At 47.9% G+C, this 21,848-nt stretch overlaps 1 protein-coding gene across 4 annotated transcripts in view; it reads left to right on the plus strand.

The window, feature by feature from the left end:
* Ca12 (carbonic anhydrase 12) overlaps window positions 1–21,848 on the plus strand; it is a 54,959-nt gene that overhangs the window by 27,899 nt on the left and 5,212 nt on the right. For all 4 annotated transcript variants that reach the window (XM_048331707.1, XM_048331708.1, XM_048331709.1 and 1 more), the window contains exons 3-8: window positions 5,096–5,275; window positions 6,723–6,868; window positions 10,453–10,548; window positions 11,810–11,873; window positions 12,138–12,295; window positions 13,581–13,707. In XM_048331707.1, the coding sequence (XP_048187664.1) occupies window positions 5,096–5,275; window positions 6,723–6,868; window positions 10,453–10,548; window positions 11,810–11,873; window positions 12,138–12,295; window positions 13,581–13,707 (771 nt within the window). The remainder of the gene's footprint in view (window positions 1–5,095; window positions 5,276–6,722; window positions 6,869–10,452; window positions 10,549–11,809; window positions 11,874–12,137; window positions 12,296–13,580; window positions 13,708–21,848) is intronic.

Raw genomic sequence — 21,848 nt, forward strand, 5'->3', positions numbered from 1 at the left:
TTGTTGTTATTTTGGGTTCAGATTCTGTGGGATTCTGTCCAAGTCATGAACAATATTTATTTTCATTAAAGTTTTTATTAATGTGAGCTCATAGGATACACAGTGAGAAATAGTAATCAAACTGTATGGGTAATTGCATACTTCTCGTCTCCTAAGGAATTTGACATGCTTTTATTGCTCTATGCATAATGTGTATGGGCCAGGTACGTAAATAAGAAATGGTGAACCCATAAATTTTTTTTTTTACTTACCCTTAGATCATGTCTGCAAACAGGCTATAAAATAAATAGAATTATCCTTCATTTTCTTGCATAAATTACTCACCCAGGGCAAGAAGGAGACTTACATACACACTCTTACAGACTACATATATTTGTGTTAGAGATGAGAGAACTTTAGATAAAAAGTATCTTAGAAGATATTTCTCAATTATGCTACATGGGCTGTATCTGAGCCCTGATTCAAACACACTAATTTTTGTTTTGTTCCAGTCCTGGGGCTTGATCAGGGCTTGAGCACTGTCCCTGGCTTCTTTTTGCTCAAGGCTAGCACTCTGCCACTTGAGCCACAGCGCCACTTCTGGCCTTTTCTATATATGTGGTGCTGAGGAATGGAACCCAGGGCTTCCTGTATGGTAGGCAAGCACTCTTGCCACTAAGCCACATTCCCAGCCCCATCACATCTTGTTAACTAGAACGCTATGGGGTACATTCTAAGCAAGTGATCCTGTTTGCTTCTCTGTTTTGAGGGGAGGAGAGCAAACCTATGAAAGGAGTTGGAATAAGGTGCTTGATTCAGTGGAAATGAATAAGCAGGAAAGAGGTGTGAGGATCCAGCTCAGCCAACATGCGAGGGCCTGTTGGGCCAGGCATGGTGGGAAATACAGCAATGGATGAAACACAGACATTAGTTCTTCCCTCCAGGGAGAGCGTGGGAGTGGGAGGAAGCAGATGCCCCAAATCCCCTAGATAAAGACTGAAACAGAAGACACGCGCTTCCTGACCCAAGTAAAGTAACTCTGTTACTAAGCCAAAGTCCAACTTTGGACAAATTACATAATCTCAATATGGTTATGCCATAGAATTGTAAGGGTCAAATCTATTAAAATATGATGATGATGATCATGGTGTAGCAGGAAGAATAATAGAGGCCCCTTTAAGGTTAGGTGCCAGTGGCTCACTTCTGTGATTCTAACTGTTCAGGAGACTGAAATTCAGCCGGTTGTGGTTTTATACCACCCTGAGAAGAAGAGTCCTTGAGACGCCATCTCTAATGAAGCAGCAAAATGCTGGATTAGAAGTATGGCTCAGGGGCTGGGAATATGGCCTAGTGGCAAGAGAGCTTGCCTCCTACACATGAAGCTCTCGGTTCGATTCCCCAGCACCACATATATGGAAAACGGCCAGAAGGGGCGCTGTGGCTCAGGTGGCAGAGTGCTAGCCTTGAGCGGGAAGAAGCCAGGGACGGTGCTCAGGCCCTGAGTCCAAGGCCCAGGACTGGCCAAAAACAAAAAAAAACAAAAACAAAAAAAAGAAGTATGCCAGCCATGATGATTAAGAAAGCCGAGTAAGGTCTAGGTGAGGGCTTGGGTTCAAGCCCTAGTATCAACATAAAATTAAAAAAGTAAGAGGTTCTTGTTTCTGCCCAAGGGCTTGTGACCAATGGAAAGCACTAGTTTGCCCCTGGCCAGCAGTCAGGACAGAATAGGTGGCGTCCATGCCCCAGCCAGTCCAGGAGCACCAGTGCCCTGTGCCCTCCTTCCTGAAGCTGGTTCACACTGGGCACCTACCTCATCACCCTGCTCAGAGGCTGTCCTGGCATGAACAACCCTCCTCAACTCGTCCAAACTCGCCTGATGTGCAGGGCAAAGGTACTTAAGTCCTGATCTTCATAAATCTCAGAGCTGGAGAGCCAGAGCAGTGTCCAACCCTCCCATTCATGCCAGAGGCCCTGGAGGCTCCAGCAGGGAGTCAGAGCTGCTTCATTTCCATAGTCTTTCCTGTCCCCCAAAGACCTAACTTAACTCCGACTTCCAATAAATAATGTTTAAGGGGCAATTAAAAGAAAAATTTTAGCCAGCCCTTCATGGCTTATGCCTATAATCCTAGTAGCTACCCAAGAAATGTGAGGATCATGATTCAAAGCCAACCCAGGCAGGAAAGGCGGAGACTTTTAACCTCCATTTAACTAGCAAAAAGCTGGAAGTAGAGCTGTGACTTGAGTGGAAGAGCATCAGCCTTGAGCAAAAAAGCTCAGGGACAATGTCCAGGCCCTGAGTTCAAGCTCCAGGACTAGCACAGCTATAAAATTCCCTTGATAACCTTCTTCCAAGAGCTCTGTCATTGAGAAATGTCTACCAGGTAAGTGTCCGTCAGGAGTATGACCTTCCTTACGATGTGGCTTTACAACAAAGGAAACGAGCTGTCCTGGTCTTCATAGAGCTCTTCTTCAGTGTTTACTGGAATGCTCTTCCCCTTTTCTTCTTCGTTCTTTTCTTTTTCTCTTTCTTTCTGTGTGTGTGTGTGTGTGTGTGTGTGTGTGCGCGCGCCTGTCTTGGGGCTTGAACCCAGGGCTTGAACTCTGAGCTTCTTTGGCTCAAGGTTAATGCCCTACCACTTGAGCTACAGCTCCACGTCTGGCTTTTTTGGTGTTTGATTGGAATAAGTGTCTCATGAACATTCCTGACTGGGCTGCCTTTGAACTACAATCCTTAGATCTCAGCCTTGAGTAGCTAGGATCACAAACATGAGCCACTGGTGCCTGGCTTTCAGTTTATTTATTTATTTTTCCAGTTCTGGGGCTTGAACTAAGGGCCTGGGCTTCTTTTTACTAAAGGCTAAAACTCTACCACTTGAGCCACAGTGCCACCTCTGTCCTTTTCTGTTTATGTGGTACCAGGGAATTGAACCTAGGGCTTCATGCATGCCAGGCAAACGCTCTACCACTAAGCCACATTCCCAGCCCTCAGTTGTTTTTTTTTTGTCTTTAGTTGTAAAAAGGTTTCAATTCGACTTAAGTTATGAGTAGAATGATGTTCATCAATGTTATTCCTCTTCTTTCTTTTTTTTTTTTTTTGGTAGTACTTAGGGGTCAAACCCAGGGCCTTACAGATACTAGGCAGGTACTCTACCACTGAGCTACATCCCCAAACCTAAAAACACCCTCTGGATGAAATCCTTTATACTTTTATTCTGGGAAGAGAAAGTCCATCTAACCTGGTTCCTTTTATTCACACGTGCAAGGAGAAGTCTCATTGGTGCATCTCTTTGCTTTCTGAGTTTCCTAGGAAGTTGCCTGGCTGTCAACTTCTGCCACCCTGGCTATGGGCCCAGGAAGTACTGTGGGCAGCCTTCCTCACGAAGTTCTGCCAACCTGTGCTGTGTCTCCTCATGACCCCTGGGGTCAGCGTGAGGCATCATGATGGTACCACTCAGCCCCCTGGTTCTGCCCCCAGCCGAGTAACTGTCTCATTCCAGTCCATGTGTGGAGTGACCACTTGGGTATATTCCTCTGTGTGTGTGTGTGTGTGTGTGTGTGTGTGTGTGTGTGTGTGTGTGTCTCCATTGCCATCTTGTTGTATTTGAATTGCTTTGATCCTAGGGCATTGAAGCTTTGAAAATAAAAAGGCTGGATTGGAGTGTCTGAAATCCCTTTAGTTTCTAACATTTCCCAAAAGGCAGATGCAAAGTTTGACAGACTGAAAAGTTCTGCTATATGTCGGAATCTCAAAAAACCTAACCTGAGACCAACTCCTCATAGTGTTGTTGGGTTTTGTTTTGTTTGTTTGTTTTTTTTTCTGTTGTGGGGCTTGAACTTGGGGCCTGGAAGCTGTCCCTGACCTTTTTGTTCAAAGCTAGCACTCTACCACTTGGAGCCACAGCACCACTTCCAGTTTCCCAGTGGTTAATTGGAGATAAGAGTTTCATGGATTTTCCTGCCCAGGCTGACTTTGAACCATAATCCTCAGATCTCAGCCTCCTGAGTAGCTAGGATTACAGGTGTGAATCATTGGTGCCTGGCTTTATAGTGTTTTAAATAATAAATGAGGGTACCAAGTATTACTTCTGATTCACCTCACTCTTAGATGAAGTCTTCTCCTTGGAGAACAAGCCATAGGGGGCAGGGGCCCCCCCTCAAGGGCCAGCACACACCCCAATATTTCTTTTCCCTTCCTCCTTCTTCTAGTTAGCACCCACATACGTCCTGATGAATGAGGCCCAGATGGCAAAGCTGGATTCTAAGCTCTGTTTGCGCCCACGGGGGTATCATGGTTCTAACTGTAACGAGCTATGACTTGCCCATTATTTGCTTTTCTGGAGAAAACCTCAGCCCGAAAATCTGATTTAATTACCATGGGAGATAATCTTTTAAATATAGATTTACATTCTTTAAGGATTCCCCCCCACCCCCGTGGGAGTAGGATAGTTTATTTGAATCTGTAATGTTTATTTTCATTTCCAGAAGAGCGATTGCTATCTGGTAGTTAGCAAGAAGCTTGAGCCCTGGGGGATTTTCATTTTTTAAACCCACTCTACCTGACAGTTTGTCAATTACATTGTAATAATTAGTTGGCAGTATTGACATACTTTTTTCCCACTTGAAACTCTGCACTTGGCTGTGTGATTCCCATAATCATTTGACATTTCTCAAGCAGGTTCTCCTATCAGGTTGAGTTCTGCTTTCTAGGTATAAGTATCAAGAGCCAGTGTCTTCATTATTTTATATCAAGAAATTCACACTCGTCGAGCCACCAAAGGGCTCCCTGGGGTGGAGGGAATGTCCTTAGACCAGTTTTCCAGGCCTGGCATAGCCTGGCAGATTTGTTAAGTTCTTCCCCACTGGAATGACAGCTTGGGTGAGCAGGGCTGGGATGATGTTTAAGCTGATAGTCCAAAAATCCAACCCCCAAATCTATCATGTTAGTGTGGAGAGGACGGCAGCTGGTCTTGAGGCATTTGCTGGCTTTGATTCTTTGTATCTTGAACAGTTTTCCTGGAGTTAATCATATTGAACACGGAGTTGGAAGGTGAGTGTAAAAAAAAAAACAACCCTTGGGGGAAACTGACTAATTCTTAGGCTTGATCTCTACTTCTAGGTCCGACTGGGGAGAAGAGCTGGTCCAAGAAGTATCCGTCCTGTGGGGGCCTCCTGCAGTCCCCGATAGACCTGCACGGTGACATCCTTCAGTATGATCCCAGCCTTGTGCCCCTCCAGTTCCATGGTTACAACGTGTCCACCGACAAGTGGTTGAACCTGACCAATGATGGCCATTCAGGTGAGAGGGAGAGCTCTCCTGCCCGGCCCTTTTCCATCCGGTAGGGAGGCCTTTCCCTGGAGCTAGCTAGGAGGGAGCCCTTGAAGGCCTACCTGGCTCAGTTTTCAGGGGAAGATGTTAGGAGATGGGCTTGAGAGAAAGCACATCTCTGAGGATGGGGAAGGCATCAGGCCCCAGCCTGCTGGCCCATGGGTAAGAGTGGCTTCTGGGTCATCAAGAGCTACTGATTTGCTCATCTTTCTACTTTGATGTACCTGGGGTGGAGTTGTGGCTCAACTACTTATGAGGCAGCAGAGTATGGATAACAAGCTCAAGCTTCCATCTGGGAAAATGGTCACATTGATGAGTACGATTAAAACCAGAGGTTGGTTCTGTTAGGGTCTGGCATAGAAGAAATGCTTTGTAACTAGCAATTGTTGTTTTTATTGTCATATAGTTCTCAAGCTTGGAGGTAAAGGCTCTGCCTTCAAAACCAGATGTCTTCGCTAGGCATTAGGGGTTCGTGCCTGTAATCGTAGCTACTCAGGAGGCTGAGATCTGAAGATAGTGGTTCAAAGCCAGCCCAGGCAGGAAAGTCTGTGAGAGAGACTCTTATCTCTAATTAACCACCAGAAAACCAGAAGTGGTGCTGTGGCTTAAAGTGGTAGAGCACTAACCTTGAGCAAAGAGCCCTGTGACAGCACCCAGGCTTTGAGTTCAAGCCCCACAAGCTACAAAAACAAAACAAAACAAACTACAACAAAAACAACAACAAAGAGATGTCTGATATGTGAGTGTATAAGGAAATACTCAAGCTAAGCACTGTTGGCTTATACTTGTAATCCCAGCTACTCTGGAAGCTGAGGTCTGAGGATTATAGTTCGAAGCCAGCCTAGACAGATAAATCCCAAGACACTCTTTATCTCCAGCTAACCAGCAAAAAGCCAAAGGGGAAGCGCTACTCAAAAGGTAGAGGTCCAGCATTGAGCAAAAAACAAACCCTAGGGGCTGGGGATATGGCCTAGTGGCAAAAGTGCTTGCCTTGTATGCATGAGGCCCTGGGTTCAATTCCCCAGCACCACATATATAGAAAATGGCCAGAAGGGGCGCTGTGGCTCAAGTGGCAGAGTGCTAGCCTTGAGCAAAAAGAAGCCAGGGACAGTGCTCAGGCCCTGAGTCCAAGCCCAGCACTGGCCAGAAAAAAAACGCTAGCACAAAATAACTAGAGCACAAAGTCCTGAGTTCAAGCCCTAAGGCCTGCAATAAACAAGCAAACAACAACAAACTCAAACCATCCATCTTTGGTGTAGTGCTAGGGAAGTGGGTTTCTGACCTGCATCTCTCTGATGTGCCCCTTGCTGCACCCACCTGCCTAGTCTGTGCCTTGTCTAGGCACTGCCTACCTGACAGCTCTCTGGCAGTGCTCAACTGGCTAGGACTCTGACGGCTGTCCCTTCCCTCCCTACAGTGAGACTGAACTTGGTCTCGGACATGCATATCCAGGGCCTCCACTCCCACCAGTACAGAGCCGAGCAGCTGCACCTGCACTGGGGAGAGCGCAGCGCCCCCCACGGCTCTGAGCACACCATCAGCGGGAAGCACTTCGCCGCCGAGGTGAGTGAGTGAGGCTTGTGGATCATCTCGCAGCTGGCCATGGATGGTCTGTGGGGAGCACAGAATGGTCTAGTCACTCTGCAGTGTTCTAGACCCTTCCTTCCCCTGAAAGTGCTGAGTGTGTCTCTGTCTCTTACCAAGCGATGCCCCTGAGAAGGCCAGGCTCCCCAGATAGCCCAGCGGGACCCCAATGAAGTCTTTACATGCTATGCCGTCTACAATAGTTTACCCCGTCCCACCTCTCCTCCTCTCCCTGGACAGGAGGTCGTGCTCGAGAACACAGGGACGCTAGTCTAGGCCAGGGCCACCCTTTTACTTAGCCACCAATCCAAGCATGAGTGACTTTTATAAGGTACAGGATTTCACAGGCATCGGAGACTCACTGAAGGTTGTTTGGAAAGTCAGCACACCATCAAGCTATGTTACAGGAAAACAAGCATCCGATGGGGTGCGATGGGGAGGCTGCCCAGTTGCTCCATTTCAGACCTCCTGCAGCCCTGAGCTGGGAGTGTTTGCCCTGAGTGTTTACAGGGAAATAAACAGAAGGAGTTAAGTGCTACTGCAGCCCATGATAGGTTTATGGCATGACCATTCTCTTCTGTTCATAACTGCTGAACTGCTTAATGTCTCAGGCTAATTACAGGTCTGGCTACTAGTGTGGAGGCGATAGCATTCTGGCCCGGTCGATTGGCATTTCTGGAGGCTCACACAGTTCAGAGCAGGCCCTTCCCTGAAGCTCAACAGCTGCAATTTCTTCCAGGTTAATTGCAACGTTGAGGATTCTATTTCCCTCATAAGGGATAAAGGAGTTAGGGTGTAGACGGGGAGGGTTCATGCATTTAAAAATATTTCTAGTTATTGTGATCTCTTCTATCAAGCCAATCATCGGACCAAGAGCCTGGTGAATATAAGCCGTAAGTGCTCATGCTAGAGAAAAGACTTCAGGCTGACAGTTAGAGGCAATTCCTCTATGGGGACTTTTTGTAAACAATGGCTCTATGGGATGGAGACTATACAATTATATAAACTTTTTTAGTTGGACTGAGGTTTGAACTTAGGGTCTTGTGCTGGCTAGGCAAGCCCTTTACCACTTAAGCCACAGCCCCAAAGTGTTTTTGCTTTATTTTCCGAATAGGGTTTCATGCTTTTGTTCAGGGCTGGCCTTGGACTCTGATTTACCAGCTTCACCTCCTAAATAATAGTTGGTATTACGGGAATATTGTTACCACTGGTGAAAGCTATAAAACCGTATAACAGAGAACTCCCATTAGCCTGGCTTAGCCTTTACCCCTTGATTTATTCTGAATATATTTAGTGTTCAGATAGACTACAAGTTTGAAGATCTGCTATAAAAAAAGAAAAGGCCAGGGGCTGGGAATATGGCCTCGTGGCAAGAGTGCTTGTCTCGCATACGTGAAGCCCTGGGTTCAAGCCTTCAGCACCACATATATAGAAAAAGGCCAGAAGTGGTGCTGTGGCTCAAGTGGCAGAGTGCTAGTCTTGAGTAAAAAAGAAGCCAGGGACAGTGCTCAGGCCCTGAGTTCAAGCCCCAGGACTGGCAAAAAGAAAAAAGAAAAGGACAGAATTCCTCTGTTTCTCAAACCCATGCCAGACCAAGTTGGTATGGGAATGTGGCAGGCTCTATCCTGTAGAGAGAAAGATGGTGAGGTAAGGGTCCCTGAAAAGTCCTTAGTAGAGAACTGCTAAGAGGAAGCAATAACCTGACACAGTTTTTAAATATGCCTGGCACCAATGGCTCATGCCTGTAACCCTAACTGCTTAGGAGGCTGAGGTCTGGAGGATCTTGAAGCCAGCCTGGGCAGAAAAGTCAAAGAGACTCCATCTCTACAATAACCAGCAAAAAGCAGTGCTAGTGGGTGTCTTAAGTGGTAGAGCACCAGCTGTGAGGAAGGAAGTCAACGAAGCGCAAGGCCCTGAGTTCAAACCACGGTACCAGTCCCCGCCCCCCTCTAAACAAATTAAAAATGTGGATATTAAGCTGTCTTCAATAAAAGGGATAAGAAGGTAGGAAAAAATAGAGATAAAAATATCAAGGTGTCATAGTCTGAAAGGCAAAGTATAGATAAAAATTCATGTGTTGTACATGTAGACCTATTAATAAGAGTTTCTGAAGGGTCAGATGAAGGGACCCCCTTTAGGTTAAACATCAGTGTGATTTTTGATGTAATTAATATATACTTAGACTTTGAAAACCTAGAATTTCTCAAAAACGTCTCTTTAATAATAACACATATAAGCTCGATGCCAGTGTCTTATGCCTGTCATCCTAGCTACTCAGGAGGCTGAGATCTGAGGATCGCAGTTCAAAGCCAGCCTGAGCAGTAAAGTCTGAGAGACTCTTATCTCCAATAAACCACTCAGAAAGGCCAGATGTGGCTCTGTGGCTCAAGTAGTAGAGCGCTAGCCTTGGGCCAAAGAAGCTCAGGGGCAGCACCCAGGCCCTGAGTTCAAGCCCCAGGACCAGCACTAATAATAATAATAATAACAACAACAACACATAATTACTGCTCTGAAAAAAAGCACCATTTTATTTTTGTGAAGTTAAAAGTCTGTATTCATGACTTATCATTTTGTTTTGTGACCTTTTACATTAAGGCAGATAAAACTTACATAAATGGCGTGCTGAGCGGGATATCAGTGGCTCACACCTATGTCAGGAGGCTGAGATCTGAGCATCTTCATTCAAAGCCAGCATGGGCAAAAAAAGTCTAGGACATTTTTGTTTTGTTTTGTTTTTGGCCAGTCCTGGGCCGTCAACTCAGGGCCTGAGCACTGTCCCTGGCTTCCTTTTTGCTCAAGGCTAGCACTCTGCCACTTGAGCCACAGCGCCACTTCTGGCCATTTTCTGTATATGTGGTGCTGAGGAATTGAACCCAGGGCCTCATGTATACGAGGCAAGCACTCTTGCCACTAGGCCATACTCCCAGCCCCAGTCTATGACATTTTTATCTCCAATTGACTACCAAAAAGCTGGATGTGGAGGTGTGGCTCAAGTGGTAGAGCACCAGCCTTGACCAAAAAAGCCCAGGGAGAGCACAGGCCCTGAGCTCAAGTTCTAGTAGTGGCACAAAACAAACAAACCAATGAATGAATGAATAAATGAATAAATGGCAGGCAGCATGCTGGCAGTGATTTTTGCCACCAGAGAAATAAACACATGTCTTAGGTTATATTGATTATGATTAAATTACACCTAGAAGTTTCCTGCCCTTACCCACTGCTCCCACATAGAGTGCAGAGAGGCCACTTTCTTCCAGGCTCCACAGTAATTAGGAAAACTCAGAAGAGAGAAGAGCTCCAAAGTATGCAAATCTTTTCATGGTTAATGTGAAACCCATTCATCCAAACATTCTATTGCCTGTGGAACTTTCCAGACAGCCTATTAGACACTGGGGAAACCAATGAGTGAGTCAAATAGACACAGTATGTCCTGGTGGAATTTGCTATTTGGAGAAGATTGGGGGGAAAGGGGCAATTGGGTCTGTTTTGATGGGGAGGGAGGAACAGAGGCCTAAGTTTCCTGCTGAGTCCCTTGTCCCCTGATGGCTTCTCTCCTACTGCAGCTGCACATTGTTCATTATAACTCAGATCTCTACCCCGACTTCAGCACTGCCAGTGACAAGTCAGAAGGCCTTGCTGTCCTTGCGGTTCTCATTGAGGTAAGAGATGCCTGGAGAGGTTGTTTTGTTTTGTTTAATGTGAAATTCGGAGCAGGACTGAGATCTGGGTTTGGCACTTCATTCTATGCCCACCCCTTAGTAATAAGGGCCATGTCTTAAAGGAGATGTTCTCTCTTGGCACCTTCATGGCTAGACAACAGAGATGACACGCCTCCTCCTCCTCCTCATTTTCTTTCTTTGTACTGGGGCTTGAACTCAGGACCTTGAACTCTTGCTTTTTGGCTCACGGCATTCTACCACTTGAGCTACACCTCCATTTCTGGCTTTTTGCTGGTTCATTGAAGATAGTTTCACGGGCTTTTCTGCCTAGTCTGGCTTCAAAGTGCAATCCTTAGATCTCAGCCTCCTGAGTAGCTAGGATTACAGGCGTGAGCCACCAGGGCCTGTCTGACATGTTTGTTTTGACATTAGAAACACAAGCCCTGGGGCTGGGAATATGGCCTAGTGGCAAGAGTGCTTGCCTCGTATACATGAAGCCCTGGGTTTGATTCCCCAGCACCACGTATACAGAAAACGGCCAGAAGTGGCGCTGTGGCTCAAGTGGCAGAGTGCTAGCCTTGAGCAAAAAGAAGCCAGGGACAGTGCTCAGGCCCTGAGCCCAAGCCCCAGGGCTTGGGGGAGGGGTGGGGGAAGAAAAGAAACACAAGCCTCAGCCTTGTTGTATGATCCTGGCACAGGCTGCTGAAAAGGAGCAGCAGGCGAGGGGACAATTGCACTGCCCCACGAAGCTCCTGAGTGCAGTCCCGGTACTCAAGCTCTGTCCTGTGTATGGGCCCTGGCCTGCATTCTTTAATCCTAGAAATCAGAAATGACTCCTGACTAGCTTGCATTTTCTCTACCCACCGAGACAGCATATGCTTCATTTCCCAGGGTGCCCACTTATCTGGCTTGTGGGCTCAGAGCTCCCCTAAGTTGTGTTAGATGGACATTCTGATTGTGGGCTTCAGGATCACATCTAACCAGGAAGCACACCCTATACCCCAAGTTCACGCCCTGGGACAATGAAGCCTGATGCCTTAAAGCTGAAATCTGGATGCCATTTGGTGTCAGAAGTCAAGACCATCCTCTAACTCCAAACAGCCTCCAAGTCTACCCAACTGTCCTCCTAAGGTGGCCCCTTGGGGAGGACTTCAGCAGTGGTGGCTACACACCTCCAGTCCCCCTTCTAATGGGGACTGTCAGTGTGGCTCAGCCTAGAGGGGATTCTATCCCAGCTCAACTTGCCTGGTCTCCATTGCAGATGGGCTCCTTCAATCCATCCTATGACAAGATCTTCAGCCATCTTCAACATGTAAGGTACAAAGGTGAGGGTCCTTGCATTCTTATTCACTATTAGACAAGAGTGTCTTTGTGACTGTGTGACCCTGAGGAAAACAATGCCAGGGGCAGATGCTACCTGTGCTCACCAGGCTAAGAGCAGCTGGTGGTAGAACGGGGTTGTAGCAAGGTCATTGGGCTGGATGGCCCAGAAAGGTCAAGTTCACTGTTGGAGGCCCAGTCACCGTTATCAGCTACACTTGTGCCAGAGGCAGCGAGGTTGACACGGTCACCCTACCATGTCCCTCCAGGCCAGCAGATGCTCATCCCAGGCTTCAACATCGAAGAACTGCTTCCGGAGAAGCCTGATGAGTTCTACCGCTACAAGGGATCCCTGACCACCCCTCCTTGCCACCCCACTGTGCTCTGGACAGTTTTCCGAAACCCTGTGCAAATTTCACAGAAGCAGGTAACCATCCATGCCGGAGTCTGCAGCATCTTGGTCCCTGCCATATATCGTGTTGCGATCAGTGATTTGATTTCTCCCCTTAAGAGTTTCATTGGAAAAGCAATTCAAATCCTCTCCCAATAGGACTTGGGCCTGAAGGTGCTGCAGAAATTACAGGCTGAGCTTTAAGAGAAGCTATCAGGTGAAGCTAGCAAATGAGCACATGTCTCACAGTGCTTTTAAAGGAGCTGGAAGGAAGCTGGGTGCTGGTGGCTCACGCCTGTAATCCTAGCTACTCAGGAGGCTGAGATCTGAGGATTGCAGTTCAAAGCCAGCCTGGGCAGGAAAGTTTGTGGAAACTCTTATCTCCAATTAAGCACCAAAAAAGCTGGAAATGGAGTTGTGGCTCAAATGATAGAGCCCTAGCATTGAAAGAGGAAAAGATAGCACCCAGGCCCTGAGTTCAAGCCCCAGAACACACACACACACACACACACACACACACACACACACACACACACACACTCCTAGTGACTAGATGGTCTTCACTTCCCAGGGAGGAAGAGAGCCTGTTCCATTGGTAGCATCAGGCTAACCCCACCCACATAACAAACAGGTCCTGGGACTGTAGCAGAGTCCCCGAGAGAGGGCTGATTCCCCCAGGATCTCGCAGTCTAGTGCCAACTGGGTGCCACCAAGTCCTCAGGAACCATTTCTGAGACCTGACCCCAAGTCAGATCTTCTGAGTTCCAAGTCATGGCTCATCCCTTTACTCCAGTATCTAAAGGCACCCCAAACTGCCTCACTCTCTGCACTGTCACTCATGCTCTTTCTGACGAGCTTCGCCGAACTGGAAAAATCGCAGATGAATGGCAGCCCGTGGGAGGACAGGAGTGAGGGCGTGGGGACAAGTGGGGAAGCAGTGGGCATCCTAACCCAGTTGCCTTGGCAACCAATTGCATCACTTTTGTGGGCAGGCGGGTGGGCCTAGGCGATGACCTTTTATCCTGATGCTTTGGGAGGTGGGTGTCGTTGTCCTTCCAGCTTCCCCTCTGCGGGTCCTGATTCTGGAATAATCAATCAATAGGAACACTTTGGCAGGCAGGGATGGAACTCAATTTTGGAGTGCTGGAGTTAGGAACTGGCGGGGGGGGGGGGGGCGTGTGGAAGCAGTTCTCTGGCTTTCCCACTCTTTTCTTCCATCTCTTACCAAACACCACAGGGACTGGTTCTAGAGGCTTCTCCCAGTTGCCTCCTGTAGGGAACAGTATTCTGCCCCATGGTATGTGTCCATTCCTCTCCTCAGCTGCTGGATTTGGAGACAGCTCTGTATTTCACACATGTAGACGACCCTTCCCCCAGGGAAATGGTCAACAACTTCCGGCAGGTGCAGAAGTTTGATGAGCGACTGGTGTATATCTCCTTCCGACAAGGTGAGAGGGGGCCGGGGCCCTGTCTACTTTCAAGGAAGCCAGTCTCTTGACGCCAGTATCCTTAGCAGGCTGGCTAAGAGCTCACAGCTGCTGAAGGAACCAGGGGACACTGAGGAGCTGGGGGGCGGGTGGGGGGAGTCCACTACTCTCTGCTTCACTGAGCCTTGGCAGGAAAGTCCAGGCCAGGACCTCAGAGCACTTGGATCAGAACTCTCGCTCAAATGGGGAGCCAGATGTTCCTGGGGAGTTCTCTGCCCTGAAGAATGCCCCCCCACAATGTGATAAGACCTTCTGGATGAGATCAAACTCCTCATTTTTCACTTTAGGCCTTTTGTTTTGTTTGTGCTGGTGCCAGGGCTCCAATTGAGCTCTTGTACAGTCTTTCTGGCTGACATTCTCAGAGGCCGTGCCTCCGAGTTCCAGATTTTTTTTTTTTTTGATGGTTAAGTAGAGATAGAGTCTTGAAGATTTGTCTGGCTAGACTGGCTTTGAACTGTGATCCTCAGACTTTAGTCTCCTGAGTAGTTAGGATTACAGACAGCCCACGGGCAAGAGAAAGCACCTAGGTTCACAGCCTTGTCTAACCCTCAGGAAGCATGCATAAGCAGGAGAATACATATTCCAGATGCACAAAGCTTAGTGGTTTTGCTGACTCCTACCATTACGAAGGCTTTTAATGCCGGGACTCCCCAAAGAACATAGAGTTTTATCTACTCAGTGCCTCCTCCCTGCTGCTGGAACCTGGGGCTTGGGGAAAGGAATGTGGAGGCTCTCAGAGCCCACGTCTTTCTTTGAGATTCTGAGCCTCCTTTCTCACTGGCAATTCTTTGCGTCTTTCCCAACATGGGGAATCTTCAGTGGCCCAAAGCAGGGCAGGTCTGTGCCAGTCTCATTTCCTCTTTTCATGTCACTTATGGACCAACTGGGCCTGGTATTCAGATTTAAAGATGACCCATTAACCCATTTATTGGGCAATCCGTGTCTCCTCCTTTTACCCAGTGCACTTTTTTTTTTGGTGTTTTTGTTTCTTTCTTAGTATGTGATTTTATAACCAACCTACACAGCACAGTTGTAGATGAAAACTGTTAACAGGCCCTTGAAAGCAATAGAAACTTGCTCTTCTGACTCGATCCATTCATATGATTTGAATTATGTCTTCTGTCAATTACTTAAGAACTGGCCCCAACGGTCTGTGTTTTGTGTTCTTTCCAGATAGACCTACTCAAGGTCTTTGTCCCCCTTCTCCTTAGTTTCTTGGTCTGAAAATGGAATCTGTGAAGCAGCCAATTGAGAATCTGTGTGAGCAGGACTACGCACTGCTTTTCTCGAAAATGATCTGAATTCCTAGGATACTCCCTACGCTACAGCGTTCTCTCTCCTATTCTTCTAAGTAGACCATGTTATATTTAGAGTTAAATGGAGCTTCTTGGATTCTTATGTTCTCGTGCCAGTACTTAGACTTGAACTCAGGGTATCCTGTTCTCACTTGACTTTTTTGTTCATTGCTGGCACTCTACCACTTGAGCCAAACCTGTGTAGCCTAGCTGTTTGTTTGTTTTTTTTTCTGGTTATTTGGAGATGGGAGTCTGATGGATTTTTCTGTCTTGGTTGTCTTTAAACATTGACCCTCAGATCTTAGCCTTTTGAATAATTGGGATTACAGGTATGAGCCAGTGATGCCAGCCTTACTTCAATTCTTCTTTTTTTTTTTTTTTGCCAGTCCTGGGCCTTGAACTCAGGGCCTGAGCACTGTCCCTGGCTTCTTTTTGCTCAAGGCTAGCATTCTGCCGCTTGAGCCACAGCGCCACTTCTGGCCGTTTTCTGTATATGTGGTGCTGGGGAATGGAACCCAGGGCTTCATATATATGAGGCAAGCACTCTTGCCACTAGGCCATATTCCCAGCCCCACTTCAATTCTTAAATAATATTCAATTCTGCCTAAAAATGAAGGAATTTGTCCACAAAGACGAAGCAGGATTTTACGTGTGATTCTATTATCAGCTGTTTTCTGAATCGATATGCATCCCTGGGAACAGGGAACTAACGCATACTGTCTCTACAGTCAGGAGACCTAGGTTCAAGGCCTCACTGCTTTATCCTGGATATATGATGTGTGCAAGATCTTTCTTTCTCCTTGGTTTTCTTAGCCACACCATGCCAGGCTGGAGAAGTGATATGAGTCCTTTCAGTGCTGATATATTATGATTCTAACAACTGCCAATCCTGACTTTACATTACAGGGGCAATATTTGAGGGCAGTTACAGAGGATCGGAAGAAACCGGGCAGGAACTTGATTATGACATCTAAAAGTAACGCCCACTTGTAACGATGGACCACAGCCTTGGGAATAATTAGCCATCTTCTTAGACTGACTTGGGTCTAAGCAGCTGCTTGTAGTCAATGCAGGCAGGTTTGTGGCAGAGTGCTTCAGTAGATTCTCCATACCTGGCTGGGGTCCATGGGGAGGGCTCCAGGCAAAAGCTTGCCGACTGTGGGCTTTGGACATTAAGATCAGAGCTCGAGCGCAGCTTTGCCGCTGGCTACTCTGCATGACGCAACCAGAGATGCAGCTTTTGGGAGCCCAGGCTGGGCTCAGCCTTCTCCTTGGGGTGAGAACCCATGGCAATCCAAAACAAACTTGTTCATTTGGAGGCTGATTATAGAAATGTGGCCTCTCCCTCCTCCTAGATGCCCGGGGAGCATGGAAGGATGCTTTCCAAGGAGCAAAGGAAAGGCAGTCAGTCTCTAAGGAGCGAACCCCACCATCCTCTGCCCTTGGGCACCTGCATTCATGAGGCCCTCGCATTGCAGGTTTATGATGGAGCTTGTTTGTCAGCATGAACCTTGAGCAATTGAGGCTCTATGTCTTGATTCTGCCACTGAGTCAAGTATGGAATGAGGGTCTATTTATTCAGGATTTCCTTTGGAAGTTACGAGAGGTATGGAGTCCAAACATTCTGCCAGGAGAAAAGTAATGGAAAGGAAATTTTTTAGGAGAGAGAGTACAAGGGCTTAGGGCAAGGGTCTGAGGTCTTACCAAATGCATTTGTCTACCTTGACCTTGCTATTGCTTTAAACTATGCTCAGAAACAGTGCAGTTTAGCTAAGCCCTACAGCAGGTTTACTTATTATGCTTGCTATTAACTGACATTTGGGGCCTTATGGACTTTTCTGCCCTGGGGTGGCTTTGAACCACAATCCCCAGAGAAGCTAGGATTAGAAGCAAGAGCTCCTGGCTCCTGGCAAACCTTTTCTCCCTTATAGTTTCTTGTTGCCTTTGGTTAAAATGCCTGCATGGAAAGGTGAAAGTCATGATGGGCACTGTTTTTTGTTTGTTTGTTTTGTTTTTGACTCTTGAAAAGTGACTTTTCCAAGCAATACTGGTGCTCGTCCTCAAGGTGGGCTCCTGAAGAGGGCCCTCACCTGGGGTCCAGTTTAAATTTCATGGAATCCAATGAGCTAGTTGAGGACAGAACAAAGCTCACCCAAACAGACATCAACCCAGGGGGCGGAGGCTCGCAGCTCTGGCTCAATTCTGAGTTTGCTCAGGTTGACCTCTTTCCCCAGGCAATGGTATCACCATTATGGGTCTTTTTTTTTTTTTTTTTTTTTTTGGCCAGTCCTGGGGCTTGGACTCAGGGCCTGAGCACTGTCCCTGGCTTCTTTTTGCTCAAGGCCAGCACTCTGCCACTTGAGCCACAGCGCCCCTTCTGGCCGTTTTCTATATATGTGGTGCTGGGGAATCGAACCCAGGGCCTCAATGTATACGAGGCAAGCACTCTTGCCACTAGGCCATATCCCCAGCCCACCATTATGGATCTTGAGGATGATGGCTAATAACCATAAATGCTAATTTTTTGGCAGTGCTGGGGCTTGAACTTAGCACCTCAGGCTTGCTAGACTGGTGCTGTATCTCTTGAGCCCAGTCCGTTCAGATTTAGTTATCGTTCAGAAAATGTCTTGCTCTTTTGCCTATTCCAACCAAGGATGGCGATCTTCCTCCCTCCATCCCCTCCAGAGCTGGGAGCACAGGTATGCACCCCCATGCCTGGCTTCTTGAGCCTCTATTCAACATATTACGGTAAAGGTAGCCGAGGGAAAGAAGGCCGAAAGTTTCTATAATCATGTCTCTGGTGGAACTGCTCTAAACCACTGCATGTCACCTGCTGGGCAGCCAGCGCCAGTGCCTGGACGTGCACTTAGGGCAAGAATGCTGGACAGCCAAGGGGGAGGGAGGGCTCCCGTGCACAAGAGCATGGTTCGAATCTGCTTGTCCCAGAGGGACCTGCGTAGTTTTAGAAACCCTTGAAAAGAGCAAGCACTCTTACCCAGCTAAGATGGCTAATTAATTTTTTGAGACAAGAATATATGTGCGATGGTTAATGACCTTGTGTTTCTTTAAGTTTCTATTTATAAATAAAAGGGAGTTGATGGAAGAATATCATCCATTCTTCCAAAGTATCCAAGTGAGTAACCAGAGGAGTTGCTACCCTCAAATCCCCACAGCTGGATGAGGGGCGGCGGAGGGGGGGGGCGGGGGGAGGGAGGGAAGAACCCACCGTACTCGTCAGATGTGCCAAGAAGTCAGGCCCCAGTCCTTCCCAGTGCGCATGTCCTGAGCCCGGCACAACCCAACACTATGAGGGCAGAGAGTCCATGTGTGTTCCTCTGTGCCTGACAACAAACCTCTGGCATAGAGCCAACCATGTTCAGGGACAAGAGCAGGAGAAGAGGTCAGGCAGAGGCTGGACTTGCCCTTGGGAACACCCCGGCCATATTCCCACACCAGCTCCTTGCAGTAGCCATCCTTTGGCCCCCTCAGCACAGTGGTACGCGCTCTAGTCCCTTGGCAGGAGTGGCTCTCTCCCCCTCCCATCACATCCTCCCAGAAGTCCCCTCTGTTCCCCCGGAGGGGACACTAGGGTTCCCCTGAGTGCAGCCAGACCACCTCATTCAGCTCTGCTATAGTACCCAGCCCACGCCAGGGTATTTTTTGTTGTTGTTGTTGTTACCAGGTTGTTAAGAAAGGAAGAGTGGAATAGAAGAAAGAAGAAAAGGAGGGAGAGGGGCAGGAGGAAAAGAAAGGAGAGGAGGAGGAAGGGAGAAGGGGCAAAGAGGGAGGGAGAAGAAAGGAGGGTGTGAGAGAGGAAGGAAGGAGGAAAGAGGGGGCAGAGGAAGTGAAGAAAGGGGAGGAAAGAAGGAAAGGGAAGGCAGGGCAAAGATGAGCGTAAATTATATGCACGCGACAAGCTGCTTAGAAAGGGAGTCTTGAAATCTCCATCTTCATGCCGGGCACTGCTGGGTGCTCATTAAGAACTTGCTGAAAGGGTGTGAGTGACCTCTGTCCCTCCCCACCAGTGTCATCTCTGTAGACTGACTTGCCCCCTGGGCCCAGCCCCTTGTCAAACTGTAGGGAAGTCTTTTTTTTTCCCTATAGTGTTAAAAAATTAACTTACGTGTTGAAAAATGAAAGATCGCTGTGGAGTTCTCAAGGCACGGGAGGACATTGCCTAGTGAGTGACAATGCTACGGTGCGGTCCCTGGCTTGACAGGGATGGCAGCCCCATCCCACCGCCCGGCACTCCCTCAGCCTGGGCCAGAGAAGGCAGCTCACAGCGCCAAGGGCCGGCCCTGGAAGCATCCTGTTGCACAAGGACTCAGACCCTCAGAACAATGTCGCTCTCTGTTCTGGGCCTCCATTGCTGCAATATGGGAGACAAAGCCCTCAGACCCTATGATAATTACATAAAATTAGTTCCCTTGTATCATCTGGTGGTGTTTTTTATTCTCCCCCCAATACTGAGGCTTGAACTCAGGGCTTAAATGCTGCCCCTTAGCTTTTCTACTCAAGACTGGTATTCTACCACTTGAGCCATACCTCTCCTTTGGCTTTTTGCTGGCTAAGTGGAAATAAGTGTTCTAGACTGTTCTCCCTGGGCTGGCTTTATACTTGGATCCTCAGGTCTCAGCCTCCTGAAGAGCTATGAGCCACTGAAGCCTGATTCCATGTTGGCTTTTTTTTTTTTTTTAACCAAAGCATTATCCAAAGAGAACACCAGCACCAGCATTGTACTTGTTGACTCTATGGTTTGTAACCACATAATAAGAGTTCTTACCAGCCTAAATTGGATGTCAGGTACTTAAACAGTTGAACCCCTGGTAATCCTAAACTCTTCTGGCCTCTCTTATGAGACTGCCAAAGATACATCCATGAATGTGTATATTTTTGTTATATAATATGGAACCTACAAAAAGTCCCTATTTTCAAATACGACTTTGAAAGGAAAAAGGAGTACAGTCCACAATCAGACTTGAAGACAGAGCTAGAAAATACTAGACTGTTGTTCCAGGTACCCCCAAGATGTGTTAATGAGCACTTGTTCCTCGGGCTGGACTTGTCTGTGCTTACTTACACTTGGGGCTTCAGAAGACCTCCAAACCCAGGCCACCAGCATCCCTGGCCCAGCCAGACGCCAGTGAAGACAGCAGCTCCTGAGCCAGCCAGAACAGGTAGCGAGGCCTTGAGGCAAGCTCCACACCTTCTCTAGGTGTCTGGGCCTTTGTGGACCAGGTGTGTGACAGCCCCGTTCTCTGGATCTCTGTGCTTTATGTGTTGTATGTTCATCATGTGCCTGACTCTCACCCAAGGATACTGTGTGTACCCAGCAGTACTCCCCACTAGGCAGCTCAGGAGACCCCCCTTTCTGTTCCCCCCGCCTGCCATCATTTCTCCCTGTCCCATTGTTCTTTGGCAAGAACCGCCTGTCTTCACCCTGGTTAGAAATACGCCATTTCTTTGTTTGATGCGAATAATATAACTTCCTCTGGCTCTGCCCTTCCCTACATCATCTTGAATGCCTGTTCTCTATGGCAGCCCAGTTCCTCAGGCTTGGCTTCTCTCTCCTGCCTGGAGTTCTCCAGTCGCCCTGGGTAGTTCTCTCTGTGCTCTCAAAGTCTCATGGGGTTTCCCTGTCCTCTTAGCAGATGTATTGGCTCTGCCTCCCCAAGCACTTTGGCAGAGAGGTCCTTGCTTCCTTGATGGTTGGTGCTGCCTTGGCTAGCAGGGCAGCTTTCTAGCCACATCTTCCTGCCCCCCAGCCCACCCCCACCCCTGGGGGGTCATGAGCAGGCACCCACATGACTGCTAGATGACATTCCACTAGCATTCCTGTCCTGGCCCTTAGGCTCCTGGCTTGCTCAGTCAAGCTGCTTTGTTTGGGCTGTATGGAAGTCTTAGCTAAAAATGACCCTTGTATCCATCTCTGGAGCATTCCTGGTCTGCTTGGGCTCATTTCATTGAATCCAAGGAGTACAAGCCTGGGCTAGAGTACTGGATTAAACTATGCAGTTGTTGACAGGGCCTGGTCCAGTTAAAGCAGTGCACAGGGGATGGGAGGAACCAGACTGTCCCTTCAAAGAAGCCATCATGCTGGCTGGTCCCATGGCCAGGAGAAGAGTCCCACCCAGGGACCTTGCTCTCCACAGATTTTGCCCAGCAACTTAAGACCATGGCACGAAGGTGCCAGCTCTAGTCACAGAAGGGGGCTGCTCAGCTGTGGAGGCCTGTGTGACTCTCATATAATCGAGGTCACTATGGAATAAATGATTCACTATAGGGGCTGGGAATATGGCCTAGTGGTAAAAGTGCTTGCCTTGTATACATGAAACCCTGGGTTCAATTCCTCAGCACCACATATATAGAAAACAGCCAGAAGTGGCGCTGTGGCTCAAGTGGCAGAGTGCTAGCCTTGAGCAAAAGGAAGCCAGGGACAGTGCTCAGGCCCCAAGTTCACGCCCCAGGACTGGCAAAAAAACAAAACAAATGATTCACTATAAGTGTCTGGAGATTTAGGAAGAAAGAACCAAAGGGTATTTCATCACAGAGCATGGGAAAGAAACCAGGGCCAGGGCTTTTCTTTTGTTTGTTTACTATCCTAAGGCCCAAGGTCTCCCGTACTTTAAACAAAAACAGCCCAAAAGCCAGGCACTCACTGGTGGCTCACGCCTGTCATCCTAGCTACTCAGCAGGCTGAGATCTGAGGATCACAGTTCAAAGCCAGCCTGGGCAGGAAAGTCCATGAAACTCTTACCTCCGTTTAACTACTAGACAGCCAGAAGTGGAGCCGTGGCTCAAGTGGTA

This window comes from Perognathus longimembris, chromosome 23 (assembly GCF_023159225.1).
Source record: "Perognathus longimembris pacificus isolate PPM17 chromosome 23, ASM2315922v1, whole genome shotgun sequence".
Lineage (NCBI taxonomy): Eukaryota > Metazoa > Chordata > Mammalia > Rodentia > Heteromyidae > Perognathus > Perognathus longimembris.